Raw genomic sequence first — 26,175 nt, 5'->3', positions numbered from 1 at the left:
ACATAAAACATCTAAAAAAAATTAAAGCCGGGCGGTGGTGGCGCACGCCTTTAATCCCAGCACTCGGGAGGCAGAGGCAGGCGGATCTCTGTGAGTTCGAGACCAGCCTGGTCTACAAGAGCTAGTTCCAGGACAGGCTCTAAAGCTGCAGAGAAACCCTGTCTCGAAAAAAAAACCAAAAAAAAAAAAATTAAAACTTAAACCTAAAAATGGGGAGTCTGCACTGGGCGTGGTGGTCCATATCTTTAATCCCAGCACTTGGGGGACAGAGTAGAAAGATCTCTATGAACTTGAGGCCACCCTGATCCAGGACAGGCAGGGATGTATAGAAGACCCTGTCTCAAAGTCCGGGCTTCTCAAGAGAGAGCTCTATCACTGGGAGACTGGATAGCTCATCCTATGAACAAAAACCCAAAGCAGGCCCACAATACTAGTTACTCCGGAAGTTTAGGAGGCAGGCAGTTCACAAGTTCAAAGCCAGTCTGGGTAACATAGATGGAACTGGCAAGGTGCTATCAATTATCCTCCTACTGCCCGATCTGAATTGTTTTTGGTCGAGGGGAAACCACTGGGCCCAGATTCCACAAACGCGGGCTTACTACCTTCTTTTCCACTTGTGCCACAATAACAGGACCTTGGCGCCACTGCGAGTTGGGGAGATGAGCAGAACAATGAGGTTGAGTAAAACCTCTTCTGTATACTTGGGATGTAACCACCTCCTGTACCCCCAGAAACTTCCCCTCTTCTCCTAAAAGTCACTTACTCCTAAGTCATTCACTACTATGGCTATGCTTCAAATGCTGTTTTGTGGTTCCAGGGACTGAGGCCAGTGCCTAGCACATCAGACAACAGTGTTTACCCTTAAACTATTTCCACCATTTAAAAAGTTGTTTGAGAGAGGGTGAATACAAAGACTCTGGCCTCCATGTGGAAGTCTTCCCTCCCTTGACCATAAAGACCCAACTTCTCCCTTTTTCAGACACAAGGATAGAAGAGAACTATTTAGAAACTAGGACAGTTTATTTCTTGTTCAAGGTGTGGTGGTTTTATTGCATTTACTATTTCTGGGCAATGCACTGAGCAGAAAAAGAAAGTCTCAGAATTCTTTAATTGCATCTGAATAGAGGCTTCTCGATGTGAAAATCAGGACATAGAGCACCAGAGGCCGTGAATTCATTTTCTCAGGCTTCCTGACAGCTGAGAGCTGGTACAGCCTACAGAACCAGCCTGGCTGCAGCTCTCGGGTCCAGTCATAGCCACACTGAGGTCAACACCAGTGGACCAGGACAGTAAGACCACATTTTTGATTGCTTGAAGTTTCCTACCAATAACCACCCCCAGAATCCCAGGCTCTGAACTTAAAGGCCATGGATGAGGATTCCTCCTTGCAGATGACAGCAGCTCTGAGAGCAGACATCGGATTGAGCCCGGCATTCAAAGGGATGGCAAGCAAGCTACCCCAAGTCCAAATTGGTTCATCTGAGGCAGGAGTAACAGCACCATAAGATCATCTGGGGTTTGGCTATGTCCACTCAAACTCCAGGGTTGAAGTCCTTATTCCTAGCACCTCAAGATGTGACTTTATTTGGAAACGGCCACTCCAGATGTAGATGGGGTTCAGCTGTAACAGACAGGGTTAGTGCCCCAACCCAAAAACTGAGATCCTTTACAAAAGGCTAAGTTTGGAGACCGACAGACACAATGGAGACGAAGGCAAAGACATTTGTGCAGGGCTCCTCAGCTCCTCTGTGCACTATGTAGCCCAGGGCTAGACAGGGCTAGTGACGACAGCCCCAGGATGATTCATCCCCTCTTCTAGCCTCAGAGAGAACCAAGCCTGCTGACACCAGACCTCAGCCTTTGCAGCCTCACAGCTGGGACAATGCCCCCTGCTGGTGTTAGAAGAGCTCAGGTTTAGTACAGTTACAACAGTGCCAGGGAACTCAACAGGCTGCCTTGGACTGAGTACCCTTGAAGGACACGGCTTCACGGAAGCTTCTGTCCCAGGGTTTGGCTCGACCAGCAGAGCTTTGATGGGCTGGCAGAATGCAGGACTCAGGGTGGTGTCAGGCAGTTTCCATCACAGATTTATGAAGGATCTTTGGGGCACAATGAAGACATGTTGGGACAGGTGTACACACCCCAAAGGCCCTCCTGGCCATCTGTGGGACACTCTCCTAGACTCAATGATCTCGAACTGACTTCTTAGTACAGGACCAGGGTCAGGGCTTTAGGCCAGCTCCCCACTGCACATACCTCACCCCTAGAAGGCATGGGATGGGGCAGCCCAGTCCCTCTGAGGGCTGGAGCATGTGACTAAAGGTCTCTAAGATGCAGAGCTGCCTCACCTCCCTGGGTTTTGGCACAGTAGAAGGAGTGCTCAGGTGGCTACTTTTTATCTGGGGAGGAAGAGGCATGGCACCAGAAGTCGGACACTACCTGAGAGCAAAGGGCAGGTGGTTCGGGCTTTGTGCTAGGGCAGGGACGAGTTTGTAGGGTCTCGTCCTGCTCAGTATGAGTTCAGAGCCTGCTTGGAGCGGCGCTTCATGTGCAGGCGCTCATGGCGGAGGAGATCGTAATTCTGCCGGAAGGTTTTGACACAGTACCGACACTGGAGGGGACGAGCCTCACTCTTCAGGTGACAGTGGCTGCGGTGTCTCACCAGATGGTCGTGCCGCTGGAAGCCCTTCCCGCAGTTCCCACACTGGAAGCCCAGCTTAGCTTTGCTCTTCTCGAGCAGGGCTTGGGTACCTGTGCCCTCCGTTTCCGAGGCATCCTCCTCGCTCTTCTTCACTGGCGGCTGCTTGTCTGGCTGCAAGTGGATCCGCCGGTGGGAGAGCAGGTGTGAGTTGAGGCGGAAGCTCTTTCCGCAGACAGTGCACCTGTAGGGCTTCTGGGCCTCATGGGTCTCCAGGTGTCCATCCAGGTCCTCGCTGTCACTGAATAACTCTCCACACACTGAGCATTTGTGTGGCTTCTGCTCCCTGCGGCTGCGCAGGTGGCGGATAAAGTTGACCCTCCAGCGGAAGATCTTCCCACAGTTCGGACACACATAAGACTTTTGTGAGGTTTGCACCTCGCCCCCAGCCTCCGTGCTGTTGCGATGGGTGGAGAGACTATGGGGCTTTTCTGCAGGGCTTCTCAGCTCCTCTGTGCAGTATGGGCTGTGTTGGGAGTCCTCATCCCCAGAACTGGATAGCACGATCTCAATGGTCACCTCCTGGTCCAGGCTATTCTTTAGGGGTGGTGGATCACCTCCTGTTACAGAATACCAGTATGGTCAGTGGAACTGTCCAGACTACTTCCTGCACAGACAGGCGTAACAGGAGATCCAGACACCCTGGGGTTGTAGTGTTCCTTATTCCCGAGAGTCTGGCTGCCCTGCATAGGTTGCTGGTGTAGTAACTATCTCTTTCTGACTTTCCTGCTGTTTTCCCCTAATCCTTTCCTTTTCAAGAATTTCTTCCAGAGCCACTGGACCTTAAAATTCTAAGAGTTGGCACTTACCTGTGCAAACCTTTGACACACCATTTATAGTACTTAACTAGGTACCCCTGGAGGTTCAGGGGCCGTGTCAGAGTTATGGTGTACATAGCCCCCTCTGCTTATGCTGTGAGCTCACAGCCACAGGGAAAGGGTAGGAGACAGACTTGATCCTCATTGTTACCCAACCTAACTCTGCTTGACAGAGCTAGAAGAAAAGATTCAACGCTCAGCTGTCCTCTGAGTTTTCCAGGTGAGAGGGCTCATTCTGGCCAGGTGGCTCTTCTAAGCTCATGCAGCCATATCTACGTGACTGAAATGACCACAACTGCTCTGCTCTTCACTTTCTCGACCTCTGACTGGCCAGACAGAAGGTGCTACTGAGCCCTTGCTAGTGACACCTTTCTTCTATTAATCGCCACTAGCTTTCAGTGGAAGACAAAGCGCTACAGTGGCCTACAAAGTCTCTCCTTTATTCAGTAGGAGATGACATTATGACAGTGGGAAGTCTACGCCATGAACTCATTGTGCCCCAACTCAAAGTGACCTCCAGGATGGTAGAATGCCACTGTATTTGGAGACAGTTTTTCAAAAGGCAAGTTGACGTATATGTAGAACCTAGTGCTTTATAAAAAGCTGGAGAGATGGCTTAGTAGTCAAGAGTGCTTGCTATTATTCCAGAGGACCTGATTTAAGGTCAGGCAGCTTACAACCTGGAACTCCAGCTCCAGGGACTCTGATGCCCCTCTTCTAGTCACCATCAGCACCCACATGCATGTATATATACACATACACACACAGATAAAAAGTGGAAAATAAATCTTTTCAGAAAGAAAGATGAGTCAGTCTAGTGGGAAACCTGTAATGCCAGCTGCAGAGCTGCAGAGGAGACTGAGGCAGAAGGATGAATGTTTGAGAATCTTCAGTGTTACAGAGTGAGTTCAAGGCTAGCCTGGCTAACTTAGTATAAGAGCTTGCCTAGCACATACAAGGCTTCACCTTCAATACTCAACACCTTCAGCAGAAAGGAAGCTACTTGTAAAGGGGAAGGAACCAGCAGAAGGAAGGATGACAGGAGACAATGAGACACAGCACACACAGGAAAGGACAACGAGACTTCACCCCAGAGCTAGCTTAGGGGACAGAGGTAAGTTGGAATGGGGCCACTATATAGGTAGGCCCCACCACAACTGGGATTTCTGTAAGAGGAAACCTGATACAGAGAGATCGTGCAGGTTACAGGGAAGAGGTAGTTGTAGGGGGAGAGGAAGCCTACCCTAATGAGACCTTGATCCTGCACTAAGGCCTCTGGAACTGAGAGAAACTTTTATATGGTTAAAGTTTGGTCCATGTGAGGCCAGAGAGGTGGCTCAGTGGTTAAATACTGGCTGCTCTTCCAGAGGACTCAGGTTCAATTCCCAGCACCCCCATGGCTGCTCACAAGTCTGTAACTCATTTCCAGGAGACAATGCTATCTTCTGGCCTCCATGAGCACATCCACACACAAAGGGGAAGGCTCCACCTATGGTAAGATACTAAGAGAGTCCCAGTCTCACGGCTTTTGGTAGCAGAAAGTATGGGAACAGCTGTAGACACACGAAGAACTGTGGAAGCGGCTTTGGAGCCCAGTCACGGAGAGGCTGGGCGTGTGTAAGGTGCATGTTATTGACAGATGTGAAGAGGTGGCGGGTAGAAACGGGTATTTAGTGGGCTTCTGCATGTGTCTCAGATGGAAGCCAGAACAAGGTAGTGAAGTGTAAGGGAAAGGTGATTCTTGCAAGGTGGCAGATAAACTTGGCTAAACTGCGTGCTAGGTGGTCCGTGACAAGCAGAAGCTAAGTGACAGCAGGGTATTTTGGCTGAAGAGATTTCTAAGTAGATTGCTGGAGACAGTTTTCTTCTTCTTCCTGCCTTCATTAAATCTGGACACTGAAGGAAAGCTCTGGAACGTGAAGGTGGGGAAAGTCCGCAGGCAGCTGCTTTAGTCTGTTTTTCATCCTGGCAATAATCAGACGCCCGCGGCAGCTGCTCACAAAGTAAAGCTTTGTTTAGTTTTGTTTTGGAGAGGCTCTGGTGAGAGCTTCCCCTGGCCATATCACTGATAGGTGATAGCAATGGCAGGATGTCAGAGCCAAAGAGCATACCATGGCTAGGGAAAGTGTTTCCCACAGAAATAAAAGCTAGATTTCATGGGATGTGTTAGTAATCACAGCAGTGGGGAGATGGAGACAGGCAGGTCCCCTGGGGCTTGCTGGCTAGCCAGTGCTAGGCTAATTGATAAACCCTAGGTTTCAGGGTTTTGTTTTGATTTTCAAGACTGTCCTGGAACTTGCTCTATTAACTAGGCTGGCCTCAAACTCAGAGATCCACCTGCCTCTGCCTTCTGGGTGCCAGGATTAAAGGTGTGCGCCACCACTGCCCGGCCTGGCTGGAGACTTTGTACCTTTTTGACCCTATCTTAAAAACCAGATGAAGTCCTGAGGTGGCGCACACCTTTAGTTCCTGCTCCATGGAGGCAGAGACAGGAGGATCTGAGTACAAGTCTGATCTGCCGAGGAAGTTCCAGGGCAGCCAGGACTACACAGAGAAACTATTTTGATAAACAAACAACCAAGAAAACCAAACCAAACAAATAACACCCCAACCCCCCAAACAATATGGATGATTTCTCAGGAATATGTGTGATATCTGAAGTTGACTTTTGGTCTCCACACCTGCATAGTCAACCTCATTCCCCACCCCAGGCATGCAAAAGTCACATCACTTAAGAGGAAGCTACCTAGCACTGCAGGGCTGAAGGCTGAGGGCCCTTCTCCCACAGTGCAACCCATGCTCCCCCCACCACACAAGGTTTCTGTATGTAGTCCTGGCTAGCCTTAAACTCATAAAGATCCACCTCCCTAGTGTTGGGAGCAAAGGTGTGCACCACTAAGGCCCTGGCTCTTTTTCTTTTAATAATAAATTTTTAAAAGATTATCTTATGTTTACAGATAGTTGCCTTCGTGTTAACCTGTGTCCCGTGTGTGTGGTGCTCATGGAGGCCGGATAAGAGTAGTAGATAAGGGAACTGGAGTCACACACAGTCGTGAGCCTCCACGTGAGCGCTGAGAACTGAACAGCAGAGCTGTCTCATCTCTCCAGCCCTGGATAGCTGTTTCCCCTGACGTCTATATGTGTGTTCATCTGTGTACCTGCTGCCTGTAGAGGACACTGCATCCTCTGGAACTGGAATGAAGGACAGCTGTGAGCCGCCAAGTGAGCGGGGTCCTCTCGAAGAGCAATAAGAGCTCTTAACCCCTGTGCCACCCCTCCAGTCTTCCTTTATCTCTTTTAAAGGTGGCTTGTTCATTTACCTGAGGGCCCTCTACTAGGCTCTATGGCCTCCCACATTGCCACTCTGAGGACTAAGCCTCTAAAAGAAGCCTTTGAGAGCATCCTCAAACCATACCCAAACCAAGGCAGGATTAATACTTCCAAAGGATGGTTTCTGGGGAGAAAACCAAACTGTGGCTTAATAAACAGTGGGCAGTGTATGCCTGGGCCTCCTGGAACCTTGCCAATCACCTTGGCAGCGAGAACAGAGATGCAGCTACTTGGGAGAGAGCCGTGTAGGAGGAGCTCCCTGCCTGGTGTCTGTACCCGTTGAACCGTATCTTATGGGAGACCAACAAGGTTCTTTGGAGATTCTGCACTAAACGGAAGAGAAAGGATAAACAAAGAAGGCTGTAGTTGCAGCTCTCTACCCAACAGCTGAGCTGTTAGACACGTGCTATCCCACGAGAAAGGGAAGGAATGACCCTAAGGCTCCTTAGAGGCCAACAGCGGCAGCAGCACTGCCACCAAGGACACAAGAGCACAGCCGGGGGACTGGGCCAGTTCTGCTCAGCGCCAGCCAGCCTTGGCCTTGAGCCAGCATCAACCAAAGGTCTCCTTCAGCTCAGAAACTAGCAGAACTTACCTAACTAGGCTTTACAGGCGCGTTTGGGGCTTATCTTTCTTTTGTGCTTTTGGAAGCATCTGTCTCACCCTTGTCCTGACACACAGCTTACCTGCTTCATATCTGGAAAGGAACGTGTTAGGATGAGACCTAAAGTCTCATCACATTCGAGTTACATGAGCATTCGGACAGAAGCTGGTGATGTAATAGATTTGTGAGGTCCCACTGTGCCATCTAAGCTGAGCTTCAACTCGTGGGCTAAAGTGACCTCTCCTCAGCCTTCAGTGGAGACTACAGGCCTCTACCACTATGCCAGACATAGGTAAATGTATTCTGCATGTAAGGACATGAACTTGAGGACACCAGGGGAGTGTTATGGGCCTAATTACATCTCCCCAAAGTCCCACATTGAAATCCTAATTCCCTAGATGTAAGAATGAGATTGTAGTTGAAGGTGGGACCTTTTAAGAGGTTAAATGAGACTATACTGGCGGATCTGAAACAAATATAAGAGGAAAAGAAAAGTCTATGCAGTAGAGGTCTGTTGATTGATTAAGTCCACTCTTAGGAGGCTTCAGCAGTAAGTTGCAAGTTCCAGGCTAGTCTGGCTATACAGTCAGAATGTCTTAAAAGAAAAACAAACTCAAACCAAAAGAACACTAACCTTCTAATAGTGCTGAAATCTAAAAGCTAAAATAACTTGAAACATACTCGGCCCCTCCCACACCAAGGTGACAGGATGGGTTACTTGTGCTGGCATGTATACCCACACATTATGAGAAATTCCTTGAAGAAAAAATGACAAGGTAAGGCCGTGGGAAGTGTATGCAGACTTCCAGACTGTCCAGTTCCACAAGGGAGGGCAAAAACAGAGATGTAAGTGGTATTCGTACTACATGTATAACGTGTTGGTATATATAGTATTTCTATGATATGTAAAGTGTGTGAGTGGTATATAAGTAGTAGTGTATATACATGGTCCTCTGTGGTGTGTGTCGGTATAAAATTATTCCTAAAATTATTCCAGAATAAAATTATTCCTAAACTAATAGCTTCTCGTTTGTTCCATAATCAGGTGCTGCAGCCTCCACGGACTCTCTTCCTTTTTCCCCATATAGCTTCAATTCCCATATAAACCCTAACCCACAACCAAGAGGGCCAATACTTTCCTGAGTGTCTAGGCTACTCTTCCTAAGGATGAACATATCTTTTGCTTACACCATACTTGTACAAATTTTTGCTCCCCACAACTCTGGCCTCAGTTTCCACCTAGTAGTGAGTCTGGTCTGTGTATGTGATATCTGTGCACTGGTGTGCTGTAGCTATGTTGGGGGCTGTCACCTCAAATCAGTTGTCTACATATTAAGAAAGGGAATACAGTGGAGCCCAGGAGACAAACTGTGTGTGGGCTATGGACAGCAGAGCTGCCTAGGTCCAGAAGAGAATAAGTCCCAGACGTCTAAACTGAGTTTAACAGTGTTGGACTTCGGGATTTGATTTGAATGTGCCCTGGTTTTTCTGTCTTGCATTAAGAAAGTATGGAACTTATTTTTCATTTTATAAGAGCCTATAGTTAAGAGACTTTGTAAAAAAATTTTTTTTTTTGTTTTTTTTTGGGATAGGGTTTCTCTGTGTCTAGCTGTCCTGGAACTAGCTCTTGTAGTCCAGGCTGGTATCGAACTCACAGAGATCTGCTACCTCTGTCTCCTGAGTACTGGGATTTAAAGGCGTGCGCCACCACTGCCAGGCTCAAGACACTGTGATTTTAGAGAGACTTTCTACCTTTTGGGGGGGTGGATTTCAAGTAAGTTTCTCTGTGTAGCTCTGAGGGATTAAAAGTATGCAACACCATGCTGACGGGACTTTGACATTTTAAGAAGACTGAACATTTTTGCTTGTTTGGTTTAGTTTAGGTTTTTTTTTTTTTTTGAGATAGGATCTCATTATGTAGCCCTGGCTGTCCTGGAACTCGCTCTGTAGACCAAGTTGGACTTGAACTCAAGAGATCCATCTGCCTCTGCCTCCTGAGTGCTGGGATTAAAGGCCAGAAAACAATTTTAAGAGCTGACCACACATGCATGAAAAAAATGCAGGAAAGGAAAGGACAAAAGCATTGGTAGAGAGGCCTTCTCCTTTTAGGCTGAGGGAACCACGCTCTAAAATCCACTGTCTACACATGAGGGAGGGGAGCTGAGCACTATGGCTGAATGCCTTGTACTGTATGAGGTGGACACACCAATCCTGCCTGCATCACAAGTGAACAAACGTGTGACGACTACAGGAAGCCACTGGGACACCAGGTCCAAAGATGTGTTCAGTAGAGCCCGCGTGTGCTATTTAGAGGATGTTAAGTCAGGACACTGCAGTCGGCCTCTGGAGGGTCACTTTGACCATGACCGAGACTCATACTGGAAAGGCAGCAGAGCAGCTTCTGCATTCTAGAATCTGCTCTACAATAAGACCATCTCGGGATTCTGGCTACCCATCATCAGGTACATACAGACCAGTGTCACATTAGCCCCCGCCCCCACATCTACCCAGGAATGGCCAACGAGCCACTGTGAGATGGAGAAACAGCAAAATCAAAACACGAGGCTGGCAACCCCCAGCAGCAGCCAGCAAGAACCTTGGCCAGTCTCATCCCTAATGTCCTAATCAACACACACACACACACACACACCTCCTCCCTGCCTCCCCCACACCAGCACCACAAGGTCACAAGGTCACACACCAGGCTCCTCACCTGGACAAGGACTCTGAGTGAGTGCCACCTGCTGGCAGGACTGGAGCTCTGGCACCTGCAGTTCCTCCCATTTCCTTCCTTCTTCTTGGAATGGCTGGAGACTGGGAAGGTCTTTCCAAAGAAATGGGGAAAGCGATTTGTCATATATATATATATGAATGACACATACACACACACACATATAGGTGTCACCATGCAGAAATAACTAAGGATGAGTAGGCTATGATCTGTGGGTGCTGCGTTCCCTCCTGGGGTCTGGTGCGAAGGGGTCATTCCGCAGGAGGCAAATGAACAAACACCATGAACCTAGGTCTGAAGCTGGACAGAATAACACAGGTTCTAGCTCTGCTCATTTACCTCTCTGGCTGAACAGAGAGGCAACACCTTCCCTGACAGGCCCTGCACAGTCCTTTAGGTCACAGTCCCTCCACAGAGAGACTGCTGATCCTGTGAGGCAGAGATGGTAGGGCCCAGGGGATGGAGGTCCAAGGTGACTGTTGATTCTGTTCAATGCTACTTCCCTGCATAGCACAGCTACATCCCCCACCCCACCCACACACACATGTGTGCATCCTGGGCACACAGACACGTGGAGCAGATCAATCTTACCCATCTCTCCCCATGGAATTCTCCCAGAATCTGGGGGTGTGGGTGGGGCACAGACAAGCACAGTGTCTAAAGGAGTTGTGCTTTATGCTCAGTCCTCAGCACGAGCATCTGCCCTCTCTTCTGGAGAGAACTGTGCTACAAACATAGGCTACTAAGGACAGCAGGAAACACTCCCCTTCTCTACTAGTCTCTGGCCGAGGAACAATCTCAACGGACAGCAAAATCCAGACTTCCCACTCTCTACAAAAAGCCAGAGGCAAGGCAGGGCATGGAATGCCAAGACAGTGGGGTGCTTTGGGGAAAAACTGGGGGTGCTCCGGCTGCAACAGTTCTCTACCTTCCTGCCTACCCACTTCTGGACTGCCACTCACCTAGGCAGGAGACCTGGGCTGCGTCTTTACCCTGGAGGGCTGGCATCTCTATAACCCGTGGCCCGTTCTCTTCAGGTGAGAGGTCTGGCTGAGCTGCAGGGTCGTCTGTTCACAAAGAGGTAGGACACAACAGTGTCAACAGTGACCTGCTATTGCAGGTGACCAGGGCAGGCCCAGTGAGGTAACCCTTGTCCAGCCCAAGAAGAAACTGCAGAGAGACAGTCACTGAGCTGTATCAAGCACAGCTGGGGGTACAGAGGAGAGCAAGGCCAGGAAACTGGGGAAGGGTAAAAGGCACCATGTGACAAGAGCAGGCCAGGATCATCCCTCTGAGGCCCACTGGGTACACAGAAAAGGGCCCCTGGAAGCAATGGAAACACTCAAGTGATGTCATATTTGGGACAGAGACTAAGAGCCTAACTACATGTGTTAGGATAGCCAGGTCACCCACAAGTTACCTGTGGGTGCTGTACAGGTAGCTTCCTGTCAAGGTTAAGAGAGTAAACAGAGAGATCAGATTCAGCCACAGTACCTGAACCTCATGGTGGTGTCCCTCAGAGTGAGGCCCCCACCCACCTTCCATATACTTGGCTGACTGAGAAGCTAGGTCTTACTTGGAGGCATGGAGACCCCGTAGTCTTCCCCAATGATGAATTCTCCATAGAAACCAGTCTGCGCTGGGTCCAGAAGGGACCAGTCCTCTTCTGAGAAGCATAAGATCATATCCTTAAATGGAGAAACTCGGTTCTGAAAGTGCAGAGCAGGGCTGTGTCAGCTGGGGAAGAGCAGGGCCTTTGTATCTCAGCTGTGATAACCAGATGCCACAGTCAGGTGGCATGTAACACGAGGCACTTATGCCTGATGACTTCAGAGGCTGGAAATTAAAACGGGGGTGCAGCAGATGGGTCTCTGGTAAGAGCCTGATTTTTTTTTTTAAGTGGTTTAAAGACTGAGGCTCCTGGTGGACAGTGGAGGCCCAGGTCTTTAATCCCACCACTCGGGAGATCTCTGTGAGTTCAAGGCCAGCCTGATCTACAGAGTGAATTCCAGGACAGCTAGTTGCACAGAGAAATCCTGTCTCGAAAAACCAAAACAACAACAAAAGACCCGGGGTCCTCACATGGTAAAGGGGCAAAGCACCTTTCTGGGCTCTTCCCAGCACTATTACGTCTTCACCTGCCTACCACCTCCAGCCCTCTGGGTTGTAGAAAGGACAAGTGGAGTAAGACTCAGCTAAATTTAGGGGAACACTGCTTGGCCCAAAGCCTGACCTTCGGTTCTCTACAATTTCAGATTCACCCTCCTCTGGGGATTGAGACTCTTTAGCCACTGAAAAGGAAAGTCTTTGGTGATGCCAAGAACTCATTAAAGCTGTTAAGGGAAAACCAAAAACCATCTTTTGTATTGTAGCAAGGAGAGTGATCTTCTACCTAGCCAAGTCCAGGTTGGTGGTTTCATTTACAGGAAACAGGTCTCAGAAGAAACACATTTCCAGGGAGGGTGCCAGCAGCCCACCTGCAGAGGTCACTGGGATACTGGCACTGGTTCTGAGATTCTTTCTGACCAGGGAAATGACTGCTGCCCAAGGTCTGGGGGGGTCTTGAGCTGCTGATTCTTTTTTCTTTTAACAGTTCTCTCTTAGTTTACTTTTTGTGTATGACTGTTTTGTCTGCCTGTGGACAACTGTACCAACTGAGTGCCTGGTGCCCTCAGAGGTCAAGAAGCCATCGATCTCCCAGCTAGTTACAGATGGTTGTGAGTCACCATGTGGATGCTGGGAACTGGATCCAGGTCCTCTGCAAGAGCAAAGTGTTCTTAACCTCTGAGCCATCTCTCCAGCTCCTCATTATGCCCACTCTATAGTTACTATGCTAATTTTATTCTTGAGGGTTTTTTTAAATTATGCTGTATAAAGACAGTGTCATCGTGTTTTAGATTGCTATTCTAAGCCACTGAAAATAACTAAAGGTTTAATTAAAAAAAATTTTAAATATTTTGTTGTATGGGTGATCTACTTGCATGTATGTCTGTGCACCACATGCATGCAGTGCTTATAGAGGGCATCGTATCCCTGGGACAGTGGTGAGCTGCCATGTATATGCAGGGAATTGAACCCAGGTCCTCTGGAAGAGCAGCCAGTACTAACCAGCTTCTTTATTGTTGTTTGAAACAGTCTCAGTGTGTAGAGCCACTTCACCTGCCTCTGCCTCAGCCTCCCAAGCACTTGGATTAATGTTGTGTACTACTCTGTGGCTTGTCATGGTTTTTATGGACAGTTGTTATTCTCGTCCCTTTGGCCCAGACACAGAAAGCTGATTGCTAAGTCAGAATCTCACCATCTCCAACAAATGCTAGATCTGCCACCACCTGCAAAGCTCATAGGAACTCCTCCTCCTGACCACCAGTCAACACCAAAAGACACCGGATCCAACCTCACATCTGCTCTAGTCAATCCACGCCAGGTACTCATGCTACACTCTCGCTACCCCCCCAAAAACTTACCACAATATTACCAAACAGGTAGGTACTGAACTAAAAACAAAAACTTTAAGAAAATGCCTCAATGGACTGTCTTAAGATGGAAGTCCAGACTAAGCTGGATGCTGCAGTGTGACCTACAACTTAATCACCAAGTCATATAAAACATGACAAATCTGTGATGCTTGGGGAGACAACACAGGATGGATCACAAGGGACAATGCACCTGCATGTATCCAAACCTGACTCAGAGGAAACCAAGCAATTCATTTCTATGGGGCCTCTAGAACAGGAAGACGGTGCTGAGCTCCTATGGAGGAGCCCTTTTGCAATGATAATTTGCTACTTCTCATGTCAACATGGGTCAGAGTCTTCCCTTCAGCTTGATGCCAGGGTGGCCACTTCACTACAGTGTGATTTAAAAGCCAGTGGCAACTGGCTGGTGGCAGCATATCATGCCTTTAATCCCAGCACTAAGGAAGCAGTGGCAAGTGGATCTCTGTGGATTCAAGGCCAGCCTGGTTACAGAGCAAGTTCTAGGACAGCCAGGGCTACATAGAGAAACCCTGTCTCAGAAAACAAACAAAAACTCCCAGTGGCTAGACAACCAAATTGCCTTGAGGGATACACATTAGCAGAGTAAGGGGGTGCACTGGCTGAGTATGTTGAGGGGTACACATTAGCAGAGTAAGGGGTGCACTGGCTGTGTGGGCAACAAAGACCCATGTGGGAAATATTAGACAAGAAACAAATCAGCTCTCTGGGTCTCCGGGTCTCAAGTCTGTTAGTGAATTTTTAGTAAATTACTAAATATTTTCATTGTTCAGAGGAAAAAAAATATATAGGTTGGCTTAACAGATCTATGTTGCAGTCCTCTGACTGTTATTAATTTCTAAATGATGAACAGTTTCTCTCTCCCAACTCTGTAAACTGGTAGACCAAATTCCAGCCACATATTCTTGCTCAAAAAAAACTGAACTACCCACATAAGCCTTTCCAAAACAAGCCACATCTAAAAATACAGACCAGGCCTCGTGGTGAGTGGATTTTCTCTCCCACCTTCCTCCCTCCTACCACTTGTGGCAAACTAGGCTAAAGGATGTGACAGAGCTCATCTACCAACCACCCTGCTCTGTGGGACACAACTCCCTAGGAAAGAGGATGAGACCTGACGGAGGTCATCTAAAGCACAGGAAAAGAACAGTCACCTGGGGTGCTGCTCTGAAAGAGTCTAGTGGGAAGGGCAGGGCTGGAGAGGTGGCTCAGCAGTTAAGAATCCTTATTGCTTTAACAGGACCTGAATTTGATTCCTAGAACCCACATGTTACACATTCATGTGTACAAAACAAACCCAAATAAATTATAAAGAGGAAACAGTAGGAAAAAAAATGCTGAGGTATTTGAAACACAGGTCAGTCAGAGAACAGAGAAGAGCCTGGATCATTTTTAACTCAGTTTCAAGCTAAGCCAGCAAAGGAGAAGACAACAATCTGTCCACGTGGCTTTCTCCTGCTCAAACTCTATCAAGGTCACAGCATTCTTTTGGAAACAAGCAGCCAGAAAACAGCAGAGTTAAGAGCCAGACGGGGTGACATTACACCTTCAGATCTATAATCCTACTAGCTTTGGGAGCCTGAGGCCGGAGGACGGCCACGAGTGCAAGGCTAGCCTGAATCAGTCTCAAAAAAAGAAAGAAAAAAAGAAAGGAAGAAAGAAAAGAAAGAAAGAAAGAAAGAAAGAAAGAAAGAAAGAAAGAAAGAAAGAAAGAAAGGAAGGAAGAAAGGAAGAAAGGAAGAAAGAAAAAGAAAAACCTTGCATGGACTAGTCGCCTTCCCGTTGACAGCTGACAGTTCCTGTCCTGTCCTTGTCATCTACAACCAGTGAGGGCTCAGATGAACCACCAGTTTCCTACTCCCCAGATCTCTTACGGAACACCTTAGCCTCGGGTCCTGTGAATGCCCACAGCCTCCATCTTCAGTTTCCAACTCAACAGTAACACTTCCTGGTTCTCTTCAAACATTTAAGAAAAAATTTCAGTTTGTTTTATGTATATGAACACTTTGCCTGTCTGTGCACTACTTGAGCACCCGGGCCTAAGAAGGCCAGAAGAGGGTGTTGCATACCATGGATGTGCAGTTAACAGATGGCTGTGAATTGCCATGTGGGTACAGGGAATCAAATTCAGGTCTTAACTGCTGAGCCAGCTTTCACTGTGTCCTGAGACAGAAGGGACAAGCAAGTCTCTGAGGCCTATTTGTACCACTGCACATATCTGCTAAGTATGGATGTAAAGAGACCAAAGATAACCTCAGCTGCTGTCATTTCCATCTACCTTTATAATTTTTATTGTCATTGTTAACGGTGGACAAGGGCCTCACACCGGCCTGGAACTCACCAAGTGAATGAAAAGAAGAAATAAAAAGGAAAGGAAAGGAAAGGCAAGGCAAGGAAAGGAAAGGAAAGGAACGACTGCTCTCAGTATGGTGGAGGAGTTGATTGTAGGCAGGAGGCAGAGCACAGGCAGAGGCAGGGACATCTGGGAGAGTCCAGAGTGGACAGGACCAGGCTGTGCAGTGCCATGTGGGGTGGAGAGGGGGAACCAGGTACAGCAGCCAGGAGGCCAAAGGTCCTAAAGGGAAGGGGAACCAAAATGTCTGGATTATATGGGGAAGAACCTCTAGGGGATGGGGAGCCCAGTCCCTAGGCTGGAGAGTTCAGGGTAGAAGGTGGGGTGTGCTGTAATCCATACCCTGTACTGTTAGCCTCAAAACATTATGGGGAGCATGGCAAGAGGCACAGACAAAAACATTCAATTAAACCTCTTTTTAAAGAAAGCTTAAAATGACTTGCAGTTTATGTGTAAAATGCATATGAAAAAAGTTACATGCATAATTTGAATCTTATTCCAAGTTCTAGTTTGTTTGTGTGTGTTGCCCCTCTTCACAGGGTTTCTCTGTGTGATGGCTCTGGCTGTCCTGTAGACCAGGCTGACTTGAACTCAGGGATTGCACCCCAGTGCTGGGACTAAAGGTGTGCAAAGCCACAGCACCACCAAATTCTCATTTTATGTATGCAAATGTTTCAACACCCACCCCAAATCTAACAGCCCTAAGCATTTTGGAGTCAGGCTGTCAACTCTGCATGTGCCAATCTCTAGTTCTTCACAGTCTTCTACTGGTGCAGTCCCTGAACGGAACCTACATTTTCTGGGGGAAGGCAGCAAAAAGGGCAACGAGAAGGGAAAAGCGAAGAGGTCTGCTGAGGACCTCAGTGGATAAGGAAACAGGGCAAGACCAGAGCCCGGCTGCACCCTCAGAACACGTGGCGGAGGAACACAGCAGACATGACACTCCAGGGAGCCCCACGTGACCCCATGTGGTCACGTGATAGTGCTGCAACTGCTAGACGATCTTCCTGAAACCTAGCTGCTATTTTGAAGATGACCTCATTTTTGTGAAGTAACTAAATCCTCTTCCCTGGGGGATTTTAAAGGAGAGACAGCTACTGCAGGGGCTCTGTATGTACACCTGCAGTTTCCTGGAGTGTCCAGCAAGCAGCCCCTTTGAGCTGCAGGAACAGCAGAAGCAATGGGCATCTTTTTTTTTAATAAATTTTTTTAAAGATTTATTTATTATGTGTACATCATTCCTTCCAGATGCCAGAAGGGGGCGCCAGGTCTCATTATAGATGGCTGTGAGCCACCATGTGGTTGCTGGGAATTGAACTCAGGACCTCTGGAAGAGCAGTCAGTGCTCTTAACCACTGAGCCATCTCTCCAGCCCAGCAATGGGCATCTTTAAGCTCAGCCCTGCTCACCTTGGTCTTGGGGCTAAGGCTGAACATCCGGCGGCAAACAGTAAGCAGGCCAGAGTCCTGGAAGAACTGTCCTGTGGGGCAGCTCTGGGATGAGCTTATTTTAGAAATCACTCACCGGGGGCAGCTGGCAGGTGGTCACCGGCTGGGCGTCCCTGACACTCTGCTCCTGAACAAGGAAACCATCTTGCGGAACTGGAAGAGATGGAGAAGATGTCCCAAAGGGAGCCAGGCCTCGGCCCCATAATCTCCCAGACTTCCAGGGGTGGCTCTGTGCTGCAGATTGTGCAAGGAAAGAAAAGCAGAGGGACCAACAGGAAGCCATTCCTTGTGCTCTGCATAAACCCCACTCTGCCTTAACTTGCAAATGAGCCCTTTGCAAACCACAAGGGTTCTGGTAATCTTTTCAGATAGACAATGGGGACTGTCCCAGGGAATGCCTGGCTTTAGGGTGGCTTGATCAATTAGCTATCCAACCTCTGTAGATCCAGGGACCTGTTTCAGTATCGAAAATACACCCCAAAAGAGCCAGGTCCAATAATTCCACACATATCCCAGCATGCGAAAGATGGAGGCAGGAGAATCAGCTTCAACTATTATGAAACTCAAAAACTAAACACAGGGTCAGTAAGATGGCCTAATGAGTAAGGGGGCTTGCTGCTAACACAATGACTTGAGTTCAATTCCAGGCACCTGCACTGTAGAAGGAAAGAACCAACTCCTTCAAGCTGCCCTCTGACATTACATGCATGTCATAGCATGCTTGCACTGATATGTATGAATATTTAAAAAATCCCAACGAAGGCTAACATTGTGGCACCATGGTCCACTGAAGGTGAGGACCGACGTGGGACAGTATACATCTGTAAGCTGGACACCTGCAAAGCTCCACAGAAAACTGTTATCCAGGTTAGTGCGGCTGCGGTACCAGAACCCTGGTACCATTACTGAGAACGAGAATGAGCAGGGCCATGACTCTGCCTGCTCTCCTATCGGGTTGCCTCATCCATCCTTGACATGAGGGGATGTGCCTAGTCTTATGACAGCTTGCTATGCTGTGTTTGGTTGGTATAACTGGAAAGCCTGCTCTTTTCTGAAGGGAAATAGTAGTAGATGGGGTGGGGCGTGTAGAGGGGAGAAAGGGGAAAACTGTAGTCGGGATGTATTATATAATAGAATTTTAAAAATCCACAAATACATCTAGACAGTTAATATTAAAAAAAAAGAAAGGAAAAGAAAACAAAAACAGCCAGATGGTAGCAGTGCACACCTTTAATCCCAGCACTTAGAAGGCTGAGGTAGATAGATCTCGAAGTTCGAGGCCAACCTGATCTACAAAGTGAGCTTCAGGGCAGCCAGGGTCACACAGAGAAACCCTATCTTGAAAAAACAAAAACAAACAACAACAACAACTTCTCACAAAAACTATGACCGGCTGGATGGTAGTGGTGAATGCCTTTTAAAGTTCCAGGAGAGGCTCCAAAAGCTACAGAGCAACAAACAAAGACCTAACAACCCCTCTGATGAATATAAACCCAAAAGAAAAGAAATGGAACCTCAAAGGGGCAAGTCAACCTTATGCTACCTGGGAATTATGTCATAGTAGCTGTTATGGGATCAAATTATCTATTGACAGTTGAACTGATAAAGAAAACATGGCCTACAAGAGAAGAAAAGAAGAGCTAAGGAAGGGTGGGGAGGACAAGGGACAAATGACATCCAAGTGGGAGGGGGCTATAAGGTAGAATAAAGGAGGGATGGACAGAAGGATGGGGAAGAAACCAATCAACAGGAACATATTACTGAAATGCCACAATCTAACCTAACACTTGATATGTATATAAATGTATGTATCTATATTATATGCACATGTGTGTATACATGTATGTATATTAAAGGTGTGTGCCACCACACCAGGCTGCAAACTGTCTCATAACATTCATTTTTCCCCCAGCACTTGGGAGGTAGAGGCAGGTGGATTTCAGTGAGTTTGAGGCCACACAGCAAGTTTCATGATACTCAGGGAGACCTGACTCAACAAAACAAGACTCAGAGAGAGGGGGAGACAGAGAATATGCACACAAAAATAGGCACTTGGGATACCAGTCAGTCACGAAAGGGTGAAATCCTACCACATGTACATCATGGTGACCCTGGAACGCATCTTCTAAGAAAATGAATCAGGCACAGAATGACCAGCACAGCTCAACCTTGCTCATGCATGGAATTTAAAACTTAGGGTATGGTGGTGCTACAACCCTAGCATTCAGTAGGCTGGGTACAAACATTCAAACTGAGGCCAACCTGAGCTACTGGGAGCTCCAGGCTAATGAGACCGCATCTCAACACACTGTACAGTGTGTTATTTCTAACTATTTCATGCCGTATCACAGCTTTCACAGGGAAGCTTTAGAGTTCTTAATGGTTTTAATTCTGCTCCCTAATGCCTATTCTTTATTAATTGTGCTCCCTAATGCCCGCCACCTATCACGGAGGACTGATTGCTCTACCCACACAAAGCCTAGCCTTGGGGGAAGAGCCTCACAATTAGGAGCTGTATCTCTAGCAAATCCTAGTCTTTACTGTTTTCCCAAATGCTCTGCACCAGAAGTCCTGCACTGAGTATCGCTCACGTAAGCAACCCAAAGCCCGAGTGAATGCTATGTTATCTCGGAAGGATCTAGAAGATTCTTCCCTAAGCATTCCTCCCCTAAGACTGCTCACGTACATCCCAGGCTGCATGAAACAGTACTGGTGATCTGGGGAAATGGCTTCCTTCTGTTTCCTGGTATGGTTAAACTATGTTCCTTGGAAATTTACATGCTCAAATTCTAACCCTAGACGCCTCAGAATGTGATTGTATTTGGAGGAAGGCTCTCCAAAGAACCAATTAAGTTAAAATGAGGTCATGAGCATGGATGGGCCCAAATTCAACATAACTGCAGTCACTAAAGAGGGGTAGTTAGAAGGCAGTTGTACAGATAGAAGATACAGCAACAAGTGGTTGTCTACCTGCTAACGTAAGAAAGCCCAGAGAACCCAAGGCTGACCTGTCCTTCACTTCAGACCTGCAGCCTCACAGCTAGCTATGAGAATAAACTGCTGTTAGTGGAGCAATCCAGTGTGCAGAACATTGGTGGCAGCCCCACCAAGTCAACATTGCCTTCACTTCTAGCCAGGGGACTGCAGAGTTCTGATTTGTGCAGAAGTCAGGAAATGTTTTCAGGCAGGAAAATTGTATATACGTGTGTGTGTGTGTGTGTGTATACACATGTATTTATATAATTTTATATGTGTATATACACACATATATAAAATTATATATATAAAATACACAGACACTTTTTTAAAAAAAACAAATAGACTATTACCACTAAGTATGATAAAGCAGGCCTGTAACTGCAGCACTCGGGAGGCTGAGGCAGGAGACTCATAAATTTGAGGCTAATCCAAGGAAGGGGAAGTGGACAAAAAAGAGAAACGGATGGGACAAGGAAAGGAGAAGGAAAAAGAAAAACCAGAAAACAGCCTTTGTTTTTAGTTTGGGTGAGGTCCTGGGGACTGAACCTGGGGACTTACACACAGGCAGATGCCCTCCACAGAGCGGGACCTCCAGCTCACTCAAAAATTCACTGCCAGAAACAATATTGAAAATCACAAGAATGCACTTTTCCCATTATAATTAGAGTAACCTGGTCACCCAAACATGTCTGAAACCTCAAGGGGCCAAAACTTTCCAGGATCACTAGGCCGACTACAACAACAAATCAGACAAAAAGAATGCTGCACGCATACTTTTTTCTGGTCCTTTAGCATTTACACTGTAGAGGCATTATAAAAAATGAGAAACAAATTAAAGTACACAGCATATGCCTAAGTTATAAAACTACTGTGAACAGAGCTAGTGTTCAGGGGGTTACGGTGGGAGGATTGAGCTTTCCGCAGATTGACAAACACAACAACAAACCAGACCCATCTCAGAAAACAAAACAAAACCTGCCATGCTATCTTTTGTTCCTTCCTTCCTTTCTTTTTTCTTTTTTTTGGTTTTTGGAGACAGGGTATAAGTCCTGGCTGTCCTGGAACGCACTTTGTAGACCAGGCTGGCCTCAAACTCACTGAGATCTGCCTGCCTCCCAAGTGCTGTATCTCTAGCTGGACTGGACCTATATAGACCATGTTGATCTCCAACTCAGAGATTCATCCTGAGTGCTGGGATTAAAACTGTGTACCACCACGCCACTATGTCAATGTTATCTTTAAGAGGAACACTGGTCCCTAGGCCTCGAGGGGCTTTGGGGAACTGTCACCTTGAGACCAAACCTCAAGGAACCGATAGGTGTCCTACTCTAGCTCAAAGGAATGGTGGCTCTGGCTTTGTGCATGACACTGCCCTGTCTTTGCAGTTGCTGGGTGCTTTGGATAGATACTCAAACCCTGCCACAAAGCACTGGGGCCATCTGAAGGAGAGGCCACTGTTCTCTCCCGGGGAGCTTAGATTTTCTTACAGCTGCAGGGTAACCCAGGCAAGACAATGTGGTTTTGAGAGGACGGAAACTAGAGCCTTGCTCAGATCAGGCCACAGGTCCCGGTCCTAGTGACTACGTCTCCACTGAGAACACCCTTAAAGAAATAACCATATAACCTCACACCATCTGCTCAAGGCCTTCCCTCTGGGAGGATTCAATACCAGGAAGAGATTGCGTCAGTTGTTCTGCGCAAGGACCCAGACCACAATCATAGTTCACAGTTCAGAGAAGACAAGAGAATGTTAAAATGCCGTTGTCCGCCACCTTAGTCAACACCAGAGCACACAGATGGTGCACAACTAACCCAGCTCCCCAACTCATTACAGGCTCCATACCTGGGTCCTCAGTGGGCTGGCCTGGTGGTCTGCTGAGGAGCCCTAGGCCCTGTGCTAGGGCCACAGGTTGGGCGTCAGGGTTGCTCTGGGACTCGGCAGACACGCGCTCTTGCTCGAGGTCCTGAGGCCCAGGCACATCGCCATCGTCAATGACGACTGGGTCTTCACAGTGCTTGAGCTGCAACCCCAGAGAGAGCAAGTCAGGGTCAGGCGGAGAGAAGCACGACAGAGCGCCGCCTGCAGGCTCCGCACAGGTCTGGGTAGGCCCTCGCCCTCTGGTCCTGCCTCCCATGGACTCGACAGTAACAATCAGCTCAACTTAGACTTCATAAAGAGTAACGTTTGCTTTCTTAGGTAGCCAAACACTGGGTCTAGGCAGAATTTCTCATCTTGGGGTTGGGAGTCTCACAAGGTTAGCAAGCTTCCCTCTCCCAGATGCCCGGTGCTCACCCACTGCCAGGGTCTCCCTGGCTCCCGTTCCAGAGCCTCTACTGCAGCCACAGCCTGCTCTCCACTCTCCGGCTCCTGGGCACGCACCCAACTCTGGATCTCCCATGGCAGGATGGCCAGGAACTGCTCCAGCACCAGTAGCTCCAGGATCTGCTCCTTCGTGTGCCTTTCGAGCCGCAGCCAGCCCCGGCACAGCTCCCAGAGGCGCTCAAGGGCCTCCCGTGGGCCTGCTGCCTCCTGGTAGCGGAACCGGCGGAAGAGGCGGCGAGAGGACTCTGGGCTGGGAGGCTCACCCTGAGGGCTGGGGTTCTCTCCAGGAGGACTCCGCATTTTCCTGGGCTCCTCACTTTCTTTTGGAGCCAAGACTCGTGGGCACAGGGCTGTGGGCATGATGGGATTTGATGGGGGTCAGCGGCAGAAGACGGCCCTATTTCCAAACAGAAATTGCTGGCTTCAATGCTCTGTGCTCTGATCTCCTGTGGTTGTTTCTGGGGGGAGGGGGTGGTAGACAAAGCCCACAGGACACCAGCCCTTTGAGGAATCCCTGGGAAATACATGAAGTGTTGGTGTGGCTGGTTCTTACACATGGGGGCAGAAAGAAAGATGGCTCTTCCCATGAGCATCACTCCATGTAGGTTCCCCTAAGAGGTGGCAGTGAAGGCAGGAAATCTGGGAGAGAAGTGGTGGCATTTCAACAGGACACTGACGTTTCCAGCATCCCAGGAGAACAAGGCCACATGCAGATACGTGTAACCCAGGCTTGTGATACCTTTGGGGGACAGGTCCTCTTGGAGGATATAGCCCCAGCAAGCCACAATCTTGAAGCTTTGGCACCAAAGTCACTGTCTTTGTTCTTGAGATCTTCACAAATTGAACTGAAAAAAAATGCAAAGGATGAGCCATCCAAGACCATCCTGGGGCAATGCCACTTTGCCAAGGACAGAATGGCTGGAAACGAGCCCAGCAAAGCCTGCCCTCTGTGTGTCGGCAGGGGCAAAAACTTGCAGGCAGAGAAGGAACTCAAAAAACAAAAACAACAAAAAACCCACTGTATTTTAAAACACCATCGCTAGGCATAGAGGTGCAAGAGGTGCAAGGTCCTAGGTTAGCTGGTGCAGCAAAGTTGCTCCTCTTCCCCAAATCTCAGTGTTTTAGGACAAGTCTCACACCCCACTGAGTCCAGCACAGGAACTTTCTTGTACATATAAAGTTCATCTGGTTCTGGGGGCTGGAGGGACAGCTTAGCGGTTCAGGGTACACCCACCCCAAGCTGTTCACAAAGCCCTATAATTCCAGCTCCAGGGTCTCCACCAACCTTCTTCTGACTTCCATGGGCACTGCACTCAAGTGCATATACCTATACACAGATGTCTACAAAGGGATACACAAAAGTTAAAAAAAATTCTAAAGTTACCTGTAGTTAGACATGGGCGGGTGTGAATAATTGTGTGTAAAACAATATAACAACTAGAGAAAGAGGCCAAGATTTGGGGAGGGGGTTGGAGAAAAAGGAAGGGGGAAATTATATAATTACATTTTAGTATATAAAATGTGGTAAAAAAAAAAAAAAAACAACTTATATCTTATGGGTTCTGATCCCTTGTTCTCTCCAAGTCATGCTAGAGGCAGTGGTACACACCGACTTCACAAACCTTCCTGGTCATGCAGGAAGGTCTTTTCATGATTCTTTTTTTTTTTCTATTCGTTTTCTTTTTGGTTTTTCAAGACAGGGTTTCTCTAATTAGCTTTTGGAGCCTGTCCTGGAACTCACTCTGTAGACCAGGCTGGTCTTGAACTCACTCAGAGATCCACCTGCCTCAGCCTCCCGAGTGCTGGGATTCAAGACATGCACCACCACCGCCCGGCATGACTTTCCACTCTTCTTGAAGAAACTCGGGCCACAGACTGCCTAACCCGCGGTGGGGCGGGGTTCTCTAGACCTCCCTAGATATCAAGTACAAAATCCAGCAAACACACACCAGGGGCACAGCATAACATGGCCACTCCACTTGACTTCCGAACACTGGGAAAAAAGGCAAAAACGGAGACACACAGGGTTCTGCTCTCAGGCCTCTGGGAACTCCAGGCAGGGCGACCGACCCTTCACACTCTCACCTGGAAGAGATTCCTAGCGGGGCAGCGCCACTTTGCAGGAAGACAAGCGAGACCAGAAAAGCCACCAAGCAACCGAACAACACCTGGAACCCCAAATTCTCTGTACTCCTTTGATTTCCGAAGCAAAGACAAACAGACACCCGGAGCGAAACTCTGAAAGCAACAGGCTGTGAACCGCGACTACTCTCACATTTTACTCCGGTATTAAGAACCCAATCTCGGCCCCGCCCGCGCTCTTCCCAGCTTCCTCCGCCCACTATCTCCCACCTGCTGGGCCCGGAACAGCTCAGGTCTAAGCCCATGGTGGGGCATCCAGCGTCCCTCCCTCGGCACCCAGCTCTGCTGTGGAACTGCTCTCTCTGGGAGCCCCTAGACCAGACTGGCGTGTGCCTCTTTGTCACCCTGGCACCTGGCGCGCAGGAGCCTCGGGAGCGGAAGCTTTATGAATGAACTACCGTTAGTGAGAGGAGGGCTCCCCCAGGGGCGGGGCTTGCCCAAAGCTGCTACTGAAGGAGCAGAATTGGAGGAAAGGAATGGGGAGGTTGTCTTGGGCCAGGAGAACTATGGGGTTTCTGTCGCTTACACTCTTCCAGGTTTGCTGGCTCTTCGCCTCGAAGCCTGGGACTGCAGGGCTGCAGGTTCTCACCTTCCAGCCCGGTCTCTCTGGTGTCTTGGCCGAGGCGGCTCCTCTGCAGGGGCCAGACTCCGTCCCTGGGCAGGCCAACCCGGTCTCGGGATCATCTAGAAAGCATCAGCTGGGCTTGGGAGCGAAGGGAGACGCCTGAAAGACAATCGTATTGCTTCATCCCCCGAGGGCAACGATGAGAACGCAGCTCTGGGAGCAGGGATCTGGGCCAGGGCGCGGGAAGTGGAGAAGAGGGAGCGGGACCCAGGCACAGGGCTGGAAATCAGAGCGCGGGAAGTGGGGAGCAGGATCCGGGTTCAGGCAGCAGGACATGGGAAACCGGTCCACGGTATACTCACCGCTGAGCAGCGTCCCGGTTGGCGGGCCGCTCAGGCCGGGCCGCCGCGGAAAGGAAAGGCCGGAGCCCTCCGGCTCCCTCCCCTGGGACACTTCCTGCACCGCTCTAGGACCGAGGAGGTCTCCTCATCTCAATGGTTCGCTTCCCCGCCTCCTGGCCGAGGTGTACGCGGCGGGTGACATCCGACACCCCCGGCCCGCGCGGCCCGCCCCGCCCCGCTCTGTGCTCGCCCGGCTGGGGCCTGGGGCCCGGGCTTTGTGGGCCTTGGCCGCCCGTTCCGGATGCGCGCGTCCCGGCGGGACACGGGCGCTGGGGGCCAGTTCGCGCGA

At 48.8% G+C, this 26,175-nt stretch overlaps 1 protein-coding gene across 7 annotated transcripts; it reads right to left on the bottom strand.

Moving 5' to 3' along the window:
• Nucleotides 1-999: 999 nt before the first annotated feature.
• Znf496 (zinc finger protein 496) lies at nt 1,000-25,969 on the bottom strand. Of its 7 annotated transcripts, XM_038325921.1 has the most exons (11): nt 25,848-25,969; nt 25,447-25,644; nt 23,518-23,623; nt 23,332-23,417; nt 22,749-23,175; nt 22,299-22,476; nt 17,553-17,629; nt 11,758-11,890; nt 11,144-11,248; nt 10,164-10,274; nt 1,000-3,258 (listed from the first exon to the last, which is right to left on the bottom strand). In XM_038325921.1, exons 5-11 carry the CDS (start codon nt 23,136-23,138, stop codon nt 2,510-2,512), a joined length of 1,743 nt encoding a protein of 580 aa, XP_038181849.1. In that variant the 5' UTR covers nt 23,139-23,175; nt 23,332-23,417; nt 23,518-23,623; nt 25,447-25,644; nt 25,848-25,969; the 3' UTR covers nt 1,000-2,509. The 7 variants fall into 7 exon arrangements, with proteins under 7 accessions (XP_038181849.1, XP_038181847.1, XP_038181854.1 ...); XM_038325919.1 differs by lacking the exon at nt 23,332-23,417; XM_038325926.1 differs by lacking the exon at nt 23,332-23,417 and having other exon boundaries at nt 22,749-23,128.
• Between the last annotated feature and the right edge of the window lie 206 nt (nt 25,970-26,175).

This window comes from Arvicola amphibius, chromosome 4 (assembly GCF_903992535.2).
Source record: "Arvicola amphibius chromosome 4, mArvAmp1.2, whole genome shotgun sequence".
Lineage (NCBI taxonomy): Eukaryota > Metazoa > Chordata > Mammalia > Rodentia > Cricetidae > Arvicola > Arvicola amphibius.
Note: the sequence above shows the minus strand (reverse complement) of the source record. Positions and strands in the feature narration are given on the sequence as shown.